The 14,989-nt window shown below is 47.2% G+C and overlaps 1 protein-coding gene across 1 annotated transcript in view; it reads right to left on the bottom strand.

Annotated features, from left to right (window-relative positions):
* The window catches only part of LOC144264405 (uncharacterized), a 71,561-nt gene that overhangs the window by 24,959 nt on the left and 31,613 nt on the right, over positions 1-14,989 (bottom strand). The window contains 5 exon segments of the mRNA XM_077816195.1: positions 2,055-3,186; positions 3,188-4,086; positions 8,387-8,500; positions 9,129-9,255; positions 12,027-12,119. Coding sequence (XP_077672321.1) covers positions 2,055-3,186; positions 3,188-4,086; positions 8,387-8,500; positions 9,129-9,255; positions 12,027-12,119 — 2,365 coding nt within the window.

The raw sequence follows: 14,989 nt of genomic DNA, 5'->3' as shown, positions 1-14,989 counted from the left end.
TCATTGCTCTTGTCACCGCGCTGACGTCCCCTACTCGCCTGGTTTCGCTTTGCTAGGTTCTGGTGTTGCATATACTGCTGGATAATGCACGTGGTGTTTAACGTGCTCCTACTTGCTAAAGTGATCTGAGCGGACTCAATGCTTGCCGTGGTATGGCGTCTGCACGGGTAACCCAGGAAAAAAGGCGCGAAACGATTGTCTGCCGTTGCTTTCACAGAGGGAGGGAGGGAGGGAGGGAGGGCCTGACAACATGTACCCAGAACCACCCGCAACAACGTTTTTTGCCCCACCAGGCATTGGGATCTCAACCCAGAATTCCAATGGGCAGTGGAGACTGCGGGAACTGTGGGATAGCTACCCTTCCCCAATACTCCGGAAGTCGACGCTAGCCTCGGTACTATGGAAGCACTCCGCCGAGTTAATGCACTTGGAGCATTTTGTATGGGGACACACACAATTGACTATATAAAAACGATTTCTAAAAAACCGACTTCTATAAATTCGACCTAATTTCGTAGTGTAGACATACCCTTAGGGTGCTGGCCTTTCTGTTGTTAGCAGAGTTAACCTCTATTTCTCTTCACAGACATTGCAAAAGCATATCCTTTCCTGTTTCTCCCAGATGTCATACACTGAGTTATGGTGAGTACTAATGCTATTTATAATGTTTAAAGGCAAACCGCATCGGAAATATGGAAAACCATAAAAAGAAAAGGAGTACTTGTGGCACCTTAGAGACTAACAAATTTATCTGAGCATAAGCTTTCGTGAGCTACAGCTCACTTGATCGGTGCATCCGATGAAGTGAGCTGTAGCTCACGAAAGCTTATGCTCACATAAATTTGTTAATCTATAAGGTGCCACAAGTAATCCTTTTCTTTTTGCGGATACAGACTAACATGGCTGCTACTCTGAAACCTGTCATTATGGAAAACCATGTTACTGTAAACTAAGAAGATACTGGTCACAGCAAGTAGTTATGCAGAAAGACAAAAGTTTAATAAACATCCATTGCTTGAGATTATGGTCTTCCTCACGATCTGAGCAGCTTGTTCAGCTTGTGAAAGAGGAACCACAGGTGCTGGCTATCTTTACTCAGCTTTTAGCTCTTCTGACCCTCTCCCTTTCCTTGCTCTGAAAGAATGAATAAAAGGTCGGCTACAACCATTTTAGTAAGCCTGACAAGATTAATTTAAAATATCTCAGCCTTTCAGCACACACAGCTTTACCTCATAAAGTCACTTAGCCCTGGTCTACACTAGGAGTGGGGGGAGAATAGATCTAAGTTACAGAACTTCAGCTATGTGAATAACATAGACCTACTTAGACCTACTCACCGTGGTGTCTTCCCCCATCGACTCCGTCTGCGCCTCTCGCGGCGGTGGAGTACAGGAGTCGACAGGAGAGTGCTCGGGGGTCAATTTATCGTGTCTAGACGAGGCACAAGAAATCGACCCCCGCTGGATCGATCGCTGCCCACCGATCTGGCAGGTAGTGTAGACATACCCTAAGTTGCAGCATGTGCTTGGGAATTTGTAGCCTGAACCTTTGCTGCCCTCCTGCTAGGAAGTTTTTTATTTTCACATTTTCCCATGCATAGGTTATGATCTGGCCCAAGGTTTGAGATCAGTCTCAGTTATTTTGGATTTGGAGGAAGCCTATCTGCAAGCCAGATGCCAACACATCTTTCCTCATGGATCACACACCAGACAAAAATGCATTTTTAAGAAAAGTTGGAATATTTTCAATATTCTGAGACTTGTGCCTTACCCCTTAGCATATGTTTGGATGGTTTACTCCAAATTAAAAATAAAATTGTCTGACCTGAAACCAAAGAAGTTTCATTTTTAGTACAGGCTCACTACAAAGAACTCCAAAAAAAAAAATGTTTAGGCACTGTAAGGTTTCATAACCCCAGAGGTTCTCACCATTGGTCTTCCTACTGAATGAAGCAGAACTGGGTGGGGAGGGGAGCGTTTATTGTTTAAGGATAAAACTTGTCCCACCCACAGTGTGTTTGTACGTCCTGTCCCTTATGTGGGTTCTCAGGTGTTTGGTGAGTGTTGAGCTGAATCTGAAGCTTTTCCCACACTCTTCACAGTGGTAGGGCCTCTCTCCAGTATGGATTCTCTGGTGCTGACTGAATGTTGATCTGTTGGTGAACCTTTTTCCACACTCAGTGCATGTGAAGGGTCTCTCCCCCGTATGGATTCTCTGATGTGCAGCGAGGTGTAAGCGCTGACTGAAGCTCTTCTTGCACACTCTGCAGGCGTAGGGTCTCTCTCCCGTGTGCATTCTCAGATGCTGAGTAAGTGTTGAGCTCCCACTGAAGCCTATCCCACACTCAGCTCATTGGAAGGGTCTCTCCCCAGTGTGGATTTTCGGATGTGCAGCAAGGTTCGAGCTCTGACTGAAGCTTTTCTTGCACACTCTGCAAGTGAAGGGTCTCTCTCCTGTGTGCATTCTGCAATGCTGAATAAGCGTTGAGCTCTGGCTGAAGCCCTTCCTACATACGAAGGGTCTCTTCCCTGTGTGAATTCTGCTATGTTTCAGGAGAGTAAAGCTGTGATTGAAGCTCTTGCTGCAGTCGGCACACAGGTAGGGTCTCTCTCCTGTGTGGATTCTCTGGTGATTAGTAAAGTGTGATCTGTCAGCGAACTCTTTCCTACACTCGTTGCACCTGTAGGGCATATCCCCAGTGTGGGTTCTCCGGTGCTGCATAAACATTGATCTGCTGGTGAACCTCTTCCCACAGTCAGCACATGTGAAGAGCAACTCCCTGGTGTGGGTTCTGTGGTGGTCAGTGAGGTATGAGCTTGTTGTGAACCGTTTCCCACCCTCTTCATGTTTATAGGGATTACCTCCCATGTGGATTCTCTGGTGTTTAGTGATGTGCAAACTCTGCAGGAAGTGTTTCCCACGCCCATAGGGCCACTCCCTGCTGTGGATTCTCTGGTGTTCCATGGGGAAGGAGGCATCTCTCAAGCTCTTCCCGCCCTGAGTGCGTTTGCACAGCCTGTCTCCTGTGTGAGTTCTCCGGTGTTTGGTGAGTGTGGAGCTGAACCTGAAGCTCTTCCTGCACTCTTTGCAACTGTAGGGCCGCTCCCCAGTGTGGGTTCTCTGGTGCTGCACGAACGTGGAACTCTCTGCAAACCTTTTCCCACACTCAGCGCATGGGAAGGGTCTCTTCCCCCGTGTGGATCCTCTGATGTGCAATGCGATGTGAACTCCGACTGAAGCTCTTCTTGCAAAGCCTGCAGGCATAGAGTCTCTCTCCCGTGCGGATTCTCAGATGCTGAGTAAGGGCTGAGCTCCCACGGAAGCCCTTCCCACATTTGGTGCATGTGAAGGGTCTCTCCCCCGTGTGGGTCCTCTGAAGTTTGAAGAGAGTGGAGCTCTGATTGAAGCGTTTCTCGCATACCCTGCATGTGAAGGGTCTCTCCCTTGTGTGGATTCTCTGATGGTTAGTAAGGTATGAACTCTCCGTGAACCCTTTCCCGCACTCTTCACATATATAGGATTTTTCTCCTGTGTGGATTCTCTGGTGTTTAGTGACGTGCGACCTCCGCTGGAAGCGTTTCCCGCACTCTCTGCATGCGTAGGGCTGCTCCCCACTGTGCATCCTCTGGTGCTCGACGACGGCGGAGCTGTCTCTGAAGCTCTTCCCACACTCCGTGCATTTGCATGGCCTGTCCCCTGTATGGGTTCTCAAGTGTTTGCTGGGTGCCGATCTGAAGCCGAAGCTTTTCCTGCATACTTTGCAGCTGTAGGGCGGCTCCCTGGTGTGGGTTCTCTGGTGCTGGTTGCAGGTTGATCTGTCGGTGAATCTTTTCCCACACTCAGCGCATTGGAAGGGTCTCTCCTCTGTGTGGATTCTCTTATGTGCAGCAAGGTATGAGCTCCGACTGAAGCTCTTCCCACAGTCAGTGCAGGTGGTCAGCCTGTCTTCTCCACAGATGTGCTGACCATCAGAGGTGTCTCTCTCCCCAGGACTCTGGGAAATATTCCCTTTGGATCTGCTGCCTGATAATGTTCTAGGCTGCTCTATGTCTTCATCAGGACCTTCCTGCACAATCCCATAGTTTCCTGCAATAAAAGGAGAATACAGAGATGATTAAATCCCCATGCTTGAGAGAAAGGGAACATTGGAAAGAGGAAACTGCAAAAAGATTTCTTCACAAATCCAGAGAACTATGAATACATTAAAGATATCCAGAGATGAATACCCTGGCCCTCAGAAGGGACAAGGGATCAGATCAGCTTCCATATCCCTGTGACAAAGTATATGTAACTGTCCCTGAGGGAATCAGGAAGAGAGATTAAGCCCCTTTACTGGGCAGAAAGGAGGTTACCTGAGCTCCCAGAATTGGAATTAATTCAGCTGCTTAGAGGAGGAACTGACAGCTGTGTCTGAGTGAGGCAAAACCAGTGAGACAGAAGCAGAGAACTCTGGGGGGAGAAGGAGTCCTAGGAAGGAAGACTAGCAGATTTGTAGTTTCCCCCACACCCTAAGCCAGTCTGCGGAAGAGTAGTAACTGGGGAATAAATCGCATGCCCTGAACTGAGGTCTATGCCACTGACAGAGACTGCAATCCCAGTGAGACTGTTCCTGGTTTTGATTGTTTCTGGACATTTGGACGACACAAAAGGAAGTTGCCTTGCATTATTTTTGTGTCATTTGGGCTCCCCAGCACTATCATCCCAAGGCTGAGACCAGAATATTTTTCTCCCTTTTTGGGGAAAGGCTTGGAGTGGCAGTTGCTCCCATTAAAATCTCCCTCTTCGCCGCCCCTCCTTCCCCTGCTATCTGAATAATCACACAAGTAAAAGAGGAGGTTTTTTTTGCTAAAAATCAGATAGAATTGGAGGAAAGCCATGACGGATAACTTCTGAGTACCATGCAGCACTGAATGGCAGCTGGACAGGAGGTGTGTGCTCCCTTTCATATGCATTCCCATAAACTGCCCCTGCACAGTATTATTAGCAGGGCTCTCTCCTCTTGGCTCACCCTATTAGTGGGTATTAGAACTCTGCACACAAGTGCTGAAATTCTACTGAATCACTGTAGCAGGTAAACTCATTGACTCTGCCTAGGTTATTAATATGAACAGTAGATTGAAACAGTTCTTTAGAGAAAGGGAACTAGAAAGGAGATGGTCCTGGATGGAAACCCTAAGCTCAGCAATGAAGCTACCTGTGTAGCTCAGCAATGAAGTTTAGGCTGAGGCTTGTCATAGATTTGAGTTAGGTGACAAAGCCAAGACCCAGGTTGGGAGCAGAATCTGGAAATTGTCTTACGAACAGCCATACTGGGTCAGACCAATGGCCTATCTAGCCCAGTATCTGGTCTTCTGACAGTAGCCAATGCCAGGTGCTTCAGAAGGAATGAAGAAGAAGAGGGTAATTATCACAAGATCCATCCCGTCATCCAGTCCTAGCATCTGGCAGTCAGAGGCTTAGGGACACCCAGAGCATGGAGCTGCATCACTGACCATCTTGGCTAGTAGCCATTGGTGAACTTATCCTCCATGCCAGGGGCAGTGTGCTGCGTTAAGGATGGCGTATGACGCCTACTTATTGACAGATACATTCTATGCATGGTACCGCTATGGGAGCCTGTTTGTAAATTAGTTTATCTCACAACGGACAATTCATAATCCGTCCATCCTGTGATGTGACGTCCCTTTTCTAATACAGCGAATGTCTACGAAAACCATCACCTTGTTTTCTGGATCCGAGGTACCACTCCTTATCCCCTTCCTTCCTTCCCTGAGTGCAAAAAAGCCGCCCAAAACCAAAAAACCCCACTGACAAATGACCACATGTGCACCACACTGCAGCAGTGTGGGACAGGTCTGAATGTTAAGTGCTCTCTGTCTTCAGCTGCTTAAAAAAAAAAAAAATCAGCACCTTTCTTCCACTCCATTCCCACCACACATAAATGAATGGTGTCCTGTTGCTACCTGACTCCCCACTACTTGTTCTCTGTGCCTGTGTGAATGCACAATTCACAGTCTGCAAAGCATGAATTTGGGAGGGGTGACAGCCAGAAGCAATTTGTTATGGAATCAGTTTTCAGTGCTGTTAGGGAGTGATGGCAATCTCTATAGAGAAAGCAGAAACTGGGTTTCCATCATTAGCTCAATTTTGGCATCCAGCCCAAGAATTCACAAAAAAGTCAAACTGGCCTCAAAATTAGGAGGTTTGATCAGCAATTGAGGTAGAAGTTTTCTACCAAGTTTGAAGCAAACTTGACAAGCGGCTCCTGAACTTTGGACCCAGTCATTGGGGCCGGAGAGAGTGAAATGACTCTGTAGACCAGTATTAGGGCACCCACCGGTAGGTGGGAGACACTGGGTCTAGGGCCCCTGCTCCAGTCACTTTAATTATTTGTCCACAGTGGAACAGCTTCCACAAGAGAGACTGAGAGAGCCCTACAGCAGAATATCCCATAGCCAAGTGGTTAGAGCACTCTCCTGAGGTAGGAGACTCCTGTTCAAATTTTCTCCCCCCGGCCTGCCTGAGGAGGGAGAACTAAACCTAGGTCTCCCACATCCCCAGTGAGTGCTCTGATCACTGAGCTAAAAGTTGTAAGGTGGCCACCACCACCGCCTCCTCCCCTGGCCATTTTGTGTGGAGCAAGGCAGGAGCCTAATGCATTCCCTCAAGAAGCAGCTTAGGCGCCTAATCGAATTGACTCTAGGTGGCTGGTTCCTGTTTGTGGATCACTAAGCACATATAGGTGCCTCCCTGCTGCCTAGACTTAGGTGTCTCTGAGAAGGATGGAGCTTAGTACACACTCCTCTGGTCAGCATTTCCCTTTGGCTAGGTTAGGCGAGTCCACACCTAACTTGCTAGCTTTTGTGGATCGCATTCTTAGGCGTCTAGCTCTCTTCCTTCATTGTACAGGGAACCAAGGTGCCTAATTCAGGCTATGTGGATCACAGTGTTGTTCCTGTATTTTTTTCTAGGCGCCTAAAAGTTAGGTGCTGTGACACTCAGCATTACAACCCCTAAGTCTCTTAGTGGATCCCACCCTGAATCTCCTATGCTGTTTCCTTAGAGAAAATCTTCAAAGTTCAACCCAATCGTTAGGGTGATTTGCAAATGGAAGAAGAATCTCTCTCTCCAAAGGCTTGCAGGGTGGACAGATGAAACTTTTGAGACCTGTGGATGGGTGGGACAGGGAATGGATTAGGTTTGTGGTGAAGGAGGCCTAGCTACCAGGCCTTCCTGTGAGAAGGTTGTAGGGCATCTGGCAAGGGTTAAGGTTCTGTGTGCAGGATGGAGGAGAGTGGATTAAGAAGCCTGGCCAATACAGGGATTTTTGGGGTTCTGGAAATGGGTAGGAGAGGGATCGGAATGGATCAGGGTTGTAGAGGAGGGGGTCTAGATATCACTCAGGCCTTTTCAAGAAAGGGTTGTACGAGCTAGAATTGGGTTCTAGGGTTGAAGGGGATAAATAGCATAAATCAGATTGCACCAGAGTGCAATGGAGATCAGGAGACAAGGGAAAGCAGAGGAAACAAGAAAGAGGAAGAATGATGAAGAGACAGCAAAACAAAGGCAGAACTGTACAAAATGACTCCTAAGGTGCACTGCAGGAAGTGGCAAGAATACTCCCTCGTTCACCTCCAAACCCAGTTCACACCTATCTGTGGTTCTTGTTTGAGAAATGTAACTTAAGTCTGTGGTTCTTTGGGAGGAGAGAAGAGGAGTGAGGGGGAAGAGACAAGAGACAGAGGGACCCTGAGAAGGAGTAAGCAGCCAAGGGGAAAGAGATAATGGGATATGGAGAGAGCATAAAGAGAATCTGAAATGGATAGTTCTGCGAACAGTGTTTACTTATGCAGGTTAATCAACTCTGTGAAGGGAACAATGGTTAAATTCTGGGCTAAAGATTCAAGCACTCATGTACAAAGATATAACAAATAAGATTCTGCTATAGATCAGAGGATGTGGTAGTGGGGCAGCAGCTTTTTTCCTCAGAAGACCAAAACTAGCTAACTGTTCACCCACCCCCTTTATTTTTTATTCATTTCTTTTTTTTTTTTTTTTTGCTTTACCGCTTTGAGATACCTATCCTGCTGCCATCCATGACCACCATGGAGAATCAACGCATTCTCTCTTCTAATAGAGAAGTTAAGCTGTTGTTTTTTTTCATTAGAAATGGTGTATGCATAGAACTTGATATTGTGACTATATAATGAAACTGATGATCAGGTTTATTTCCATGATTCAGGGTAAGAATCATGACATTTTCTTTTTGCTATTGCACATGGACAACAGGACACAGACTCAGCCATCGCACATCAGCTAACAAGATGAAAGAAAGCAGATACATTATTATTAGAATCCCAGCTTTTTATTTCACTCGTTGCCTCACCTGTGCAGTCGACCATCAGGATTTCCATTTCCTCAGAGTGCTGGAGATCTGGGAGAAATGGCTCTTCCCCTCTTTCCAACTGGGCTATCATCTCAGGCTTGGGAATTGGAAATCCTGGTCATTGGAAAAGATGTGTTAACAGCTGGCTAAAGTTTGAGTGCTTGTCACAAAGAATGGTCATGATTTTTATAAGCCCACGTTGTTTTACTAGAAGCAAGGGTATAATCCAAATAAAGAGAACATTGTCATGAGTCCTGTTGGAAGAGTTAGTAACTGTTGGGAGATGTGTTGTAATCTCTGAAGGAGAATCAGGGATCTCTACACACAGGAAAATAAGACAACTGACACAGTGTAAAAATTAAATTACTTATCCATTTCTAAGCCTGCATAGAAACTCTGGTTTTGTGTTCAAGAATGAGCCCTAGGGCTCTTCCCACAGGAGTTTTCCCTCTTGCAAAGACAAAGCCAGTCTTAGTACGTAATACAATGGTGAGAGAATGAGGGTATAGGTACAAACTATTCTATCCCAATAGAAAGCTCTGGGAATTAGCTCCACTGTTGTATTTCAGAATCCTCCTTTGAAAGGGAATTGGTATGGCGAGGATGGTCTCTTCTTGCATTGGTTCTGGGCACCACAGGGACTGATCTTCTAATTCTAAGGAGGCAGGGAAGGACACTGAGCAGAAGCTGACCATAGACACTTCCGAGACTGCACAGCTTCTTATATGTACGAGAGTCGTACCCAGGGAGATCAGAGTCTCATAATTTTCGTGCATGACTTCCTTGTAGATTTCCCTCTGCTCTTCATCCAAGAGGCCCCACTCTGCCTCACAGAAATGCAAAGCCACCTCATCGAAGGTCATCAGCATCTGAAACAAGAATTCCTACTCAGTGCCTGTTGGCCTGCAACAATCCAACCATTCAGTCACAGGGCAAGGAGCAGAGACAGAATAAAAAGTCCTTCCAACACTGTGGGTAGGATCCTCATACTGTGCCTGCACAAGACATCACTAGCATCATGTATCTGATGCAGGAGACAAGCAAGAAAATAAGTGGAAGAGGGACAGAATGAGGTTCTATTTTGTATGAACAATTTCCTCCCTTTCACCCTTAGAGTTATTAACCACTCCCTCTTCCCAACTGGGTTTTGGTTTCCAACAAACCTAAATTCTCAACATGAAGTTAGTGGAAACCATTAAATTTCACCTAGTCTTGTATCAAACCCTGTGACAAGTGTGAATGGTGAAATCATAAGTAGGCCCAAGAACCTTTGAAAGGTTCATGAGTCTGTCATAGAATTATTTAAAGCTGGAAGTGAAACAGATCTGTTATGTCATGTCTAGTCTATCCCTCTGTCAGAGCAAGATTGCTCCCTACAGAACAATAGTGCACTGTTCAGTGTAGTTATAAGTGTTCCAAGCGATGGTACCCCTACCATTTCCCTTGGGACATTATTCTACATCCTAGTAGGTATCTTAGAATGTCTTTTCTGATATTCATACTAATTTTCTCCCTTTTTTCATCTCATCACTCCTAGAAATACTCCCCTGTGCCTCCCTAAATAATTCCTCTGCCTCCTCCGTGTTTGTACCCTTCAAATACTTGTAAAAAATTGTCTCTCCTCCAAAGTGGCACTTTTTATCTTCCCTTGGTCAAGGCCCACCAGATCTGTGAACATTTTTGTTGCTTTCCTCTGAACTCTAATTCCTTGATACCTTTCTGGTAATCACGGACTGGATTCTGCTCTGTTGCACAAGCTGAGCCAATAAAAGTGGGCTTTAAAGCCCCCTGCCCCATGAGTATCCCTGGCATGGGAAACCCTCTGTGGAAACCTTGACAGCACCCCTCTGTGCAAGGGATGTTTTGGGGCAGGCTGTGTGAAGGCAGAAAAGGGAATGGTTGGAGTGCCCTAGTTATTCTGCATGCTGGAAGCCACCCGGGCAATTGCAGCCAGGTGACAAGTTAGGGAAGACCTCAGGGTGCTGAACTGGCCCCACGTCAGGATGAGCGTGGCCTATGGGAACCAGAACTGACTGCAGTATTCCTGATGCACTTGCATCAGAGACAGAGGGATTATTGCCTTCTCAATCTGTGCCACTTTTATGTGTGTGTCAAACATTTATCATTGCACTGGCCTATTCTGCTACCACATTATATTCCAAATTTATGTATTATTTGCTTCTCACTTTATGGCTCTTTAGGCCTTTCTGTTCTCCAGGTTTCTCCCTCCCATTGAATACTGCAGTTTTGGTTATTCTCCCCTCCCAAGAGCTATTTAACTTTTGTTTTCCCCCTTGAATACTTCTATTTTCTCTAGTATTTGCAACACACCTGCCCCAGAGTGCTCGGTGTGGGGAATCACCCAACCCATCCACAGGGGGATAGCAGTAGGAGTCTCATGGACAGAAGAAGAAAGATTGTTTCCAGCTCCTTCCTGGAGCTCACTCCCCTCCACCCCTATGAGGCAAGTGGCTGGAGAGGACTGAGAGTTTCTTGTCCCAAGATGAGTTTGGAACCTCCCCATCACACCTCTCCACAGGAAATGAAGGGGTGAGGATAGACTTCACTTTGGGTTTATTTTATGCTAATAACCCAGTCGCCAAGAAGAGGTGTGGTTATTGGACATATGCCTCTATGGATTATTCCTGGGAATCTGTGAAGGGGAAACTGAGGCAGGGTGCTGCAGAGCCATCGCTGCCCAGCAGAGGATGCTATAGAGGACATGTACTCTTTGACATCAAGTTTCATGAACATGCTGTTTACTCCTTCAAGATCTTTAATAGAGATGATAGGTAAAACCAATTACCCATTCCCCACTAGACACCATTCCTCCCCTACAGGGCCTAGCCTGAGTTTCAAATTTGTAACAAAATCCAGAGTCAGGTGAGTCTTTTAAAACTAGATCTGTATGAAATGTCCAGAATGACAGGAAAGAGGAACATTAAAAAATGAAAGTGACAGCAAAAGGAGAATGAGTGTTAGATCTTATAATCATAAGCACCAACAAGAAGGGAAAGGAATGATCTAATCTGGACCCAACGGTATGAATGAGTGTAAAATGATGAAAGGGATAAAAGGCAAATTTAGGCTGACTATCAGTAATTGTTTATTAGAAGGCAAATTAGCTTGCTAAAGGAAGTGGCAAAAGCCCCATCATTTGAAACAAGACAGGGCAAACCTCTAGAAAATACAGCCACATTTTTTTTAAAGGTGCCAAAAATTAGAGTATTAAACCATATTTAGGCAACTAAGTGGCCTGATGTAAAATGCATCATGTAAAAGCTCACTATGTCACCCAGACCACAGGACAGATGTATACAGAATTACATGAGTTCATGCACAATCATCATTTTAAAACTGAACAGCTCAACAACATTTTGCTTGTATAAAGTACTTTAAAACTCAAGAATTTCAGGCAGTAAATTAAGCCTCAATTCCTCTGTGAGCTTGGCAAGTATCCTCTCCAATGCACAGGGAGATTAAGTGACTTGCCCAATATCACAGAATCTGTGGTAGAGCTGGGAATAGAATCCAGATGCCCTTTCTTCCAGTCCCAGGTATTAACCACAAGACAACATTACTCTTCTACCTTTTGTTCCTTATGTGTAGGCCTATCAGACTGTGTAGGCCTTTTGCTCACCATATTTCCCCCCTCTGTGATCTTCATCTTCTCCTGATCAAGCTGACAATTCTCTTCCTGTTCCTCTGCTTCCATCTCCTCCTCTTCTTGCTCCTGAGGAAGCAAATCAGGAAAAACGACAGATTTAGAAGGGAACAGAAATGTGGATGAAACACAGTTTGAACTATTCCTACTTCAATTACTCAGCCGAAGGAATTAGACACAATTTTGCCCCAGCTGACACTTTTCATACATAATACAACATCTCAGAGGCTGTTAAAATGGCCATTCCCCATTTCAGAGCACTTCTGTGAAAAGACTGAGGGAAGCTGTGGGAATCAGACCTGTTAGATTGCAGCATTTCCTATGTATACTGTCTGCACAGACAGAGCCCGGAGGGAGGAACATCAGTTTTGGGAGGAACCCTTTTAGAGAAACACCAGGGAGGGAACATGAGCCAGGAGGCAGGCTATGCAGAGAAGCTGATTTGGAGCTACTGAGCCTCACACTGAGGTAAAGTGCAGAGATTAAGTCATCTATGGAGTGCTCAGCTGCAATGCAGCACAAGGTGCTTGAAGGACGAAAGCACTGCTGCTTCCAACAAAATAAGCACACAGGAACTGCTGAAGAGAACAGGGGAAAGAGACAAAGACCTGCAATTCCCCCTAGTTTAAAATATTCCAGGTGTATTCATTTTAGCAGCAGAAACAGGCTAATGAACTGCAAACACAAACTCAGCAAGAGAAGAACCAGGTAAAAGTAAAAGGGTAGGTCATCTTGTCTGTTTCTCATTCCATCTTTCCCCCCCATCCCAGCCCAATCCCAGTCTGCTTTCATAAATCACCTAAAAAAACTACAGTTATCTTACCCATGATGCTGAGTAAGTTTTGAAAGCACGGTGAAGAGAGCTGCTTCCCCTACCCAAATCGTGAGTTGGAGAGAGTCCTAAGCTGTTGCTGAGACTCAGGCTCCCCTGTTCTTCTTGTAAGCAAGGAACACTCAATCAGAAAAACCGAGCCACCCAAGGGGAGGGGGACAAGAAAAATCCCCAAATGATTGAGGTTTCCTTTTCACCTTTAGAATGCTCTGAGAAAGCCAAAAGCTGATTATCCCAGAGCTATAGCCATAGGAGGCACATATTGTAGGTGGGGGAAGGCTATGCCTCCCCAAACAACCCCGCGTGGCCATGCCCACACTCTACCCCGAGGCCCCCTCCTGCTTACCACTTCCCTCTTGGCCCCAGCCCAGGCAGGCTGCTCCTCTTTCGGGAAGTGTGTGGGGGCTGGGGCAGCCGGCCTGTGTCCAGGACTTGGGGTGGCTGAGGTTGTCCAGCACTGGGGTGCCCCCGGGCACTGGGGCTGCGCCACCCAGGGCTCCAGGGCTGAGGGTGCTGGGGCCATGGCACCTGGTGCTCCAGGACTGGAGGCGCTGAGGTTTCCTGCCCTGTGCTTGGTGGGGCTGGGGGCACTGGGGCTCAGGCCCCGGCAGCCAGCGCTCTTGGGCTGGGGGAAGTGGGCTGGTGGCCTTTGGCAGGAGCCTCTGGGCTTTGGCAGGAGAAGGGGAGGCGGGGGATTGGGCAGAAGGGGAGGGCCAGGCTGTGTGCTAGCCTCCCTGAGCCTGTGGTTCACCCATCGCTAAGGCTATGATTTACTCATGGGTATTTTTAGTAAAAGTCATGGACTGGTCACAGGCAATAAACAAAAAGTCACAGCCCCTGACGTGTCTATGACTTTTACTAAAAATACCCCTAACTAAATCTTAGGTGCTGCGGGGGGTGTGCTTCCGCGGACTCTACTGCTGTGGGGAGGACGCTCTGGGGGACGCTGCTGCTCCTTTGGGGGGATGCTCTGGGGCCCCGCTGCTGCTGGGGTGTGGCCCAGGGCCCCCCCTGCTGCTGCTGCTCCGGGTGGAGGGCAGCACCCCAGAGCCCTGCCGCCAGCACAGCGGCCGGGGGAGCAGCGTCCTGGGGCTCCATTGGTGCTGCTGGGGGGGAAGGGGGCAGCCTGGGGCGCCACTGCTGCTCTGGGGCAGCGTCTGAGACCAGCTGCCCTGCGGCCACCCAAGCAGCCGCCAGTGCAGCTGGCCCCGGGGCCACCCCAGCTGCTCAGGTGGCCCTGTGGTCAGCCGCACCAGCTGCTGCAGAAGTCCTGGAGGTCCCGGAAAGTCATGGAATCCGTGACTTCCGTGACCTGAGTGAAAGACTCGCAGCCTTAACCATCGCCCATGTCTATAGCTAACATTGCAGCATGGCATACACTGAACTGCTTCTTGGTTACACAGTCCCTAAAGGGAGTCTCTCTTTTTGCTGGAATTTCAGTGTATCATGCTCTGCAGTGTCTCCCTCACTCTGCCCTCCACCCCACTCCACCTCCACTATCAACAGCTACTTCATCTGTGTTTCCTAGGATGATTCTCCTGCTCCAAACTTTGCTGCATGTAGGTCCTTTAGCTTGGGAGTCGCTCGGGACAGGCACAATTCAGAACCTGATTTTTTAGAAGCAGCTAAGGAGGCATAGCAATAGTGATGTCATGAGTTAGGATACACATTTCCATCCCTGTTGGTTGGGAGAAGCTCCTGTCTCTCTCCTGGCAGATCATCCAGACAGAGAATTTGAATTAACAATTTCTCTGACTTGTGTCTGAGTTATAAACTCTGTCTGCTCCTGTCATGCTTCCAGCCTCATTTTAAATCCATAGCACATTTTTAGAACCCTCTCCCCAGCCCAAAGAGGTATTTAAATACTTCAACCTAAGGATTAAGAGTCCAAATGAACGATCAGGTAAGGGCTGCTGGAACCTTGAGAAAGGTCTCATACCTGTGAACATTATCCTCTCCTAGTTGCTACAAGAGGGTTCCAGCTGACTGGCACCCACACTGCCCCCAGACTTGCTCAGTTTCATACCTTTGGCCTCAAGGCAAGGATTGGCTCACCTTGTTGCACAAACACACGTTTTTTATGTCCTAACCACACAATAGTGAATTA

Source organism: Eretmochelys imbricata, chromosome 1 (genome assembly GCF_965152235.1).
Source record: "Eretmochelys imbricata isolate rEreImb1 chromosome 1, rEreImb1.hap1, whole genome shotgun sequence".
NCBI lineage: Eukaryota > Metazoa > Chordata > Testudines > Cheloniidae > Eretmochelys > Eretmochelys imbricata.
This window is presented reverse-complemented; position numbering and strand designations above follow the sequence as displayed.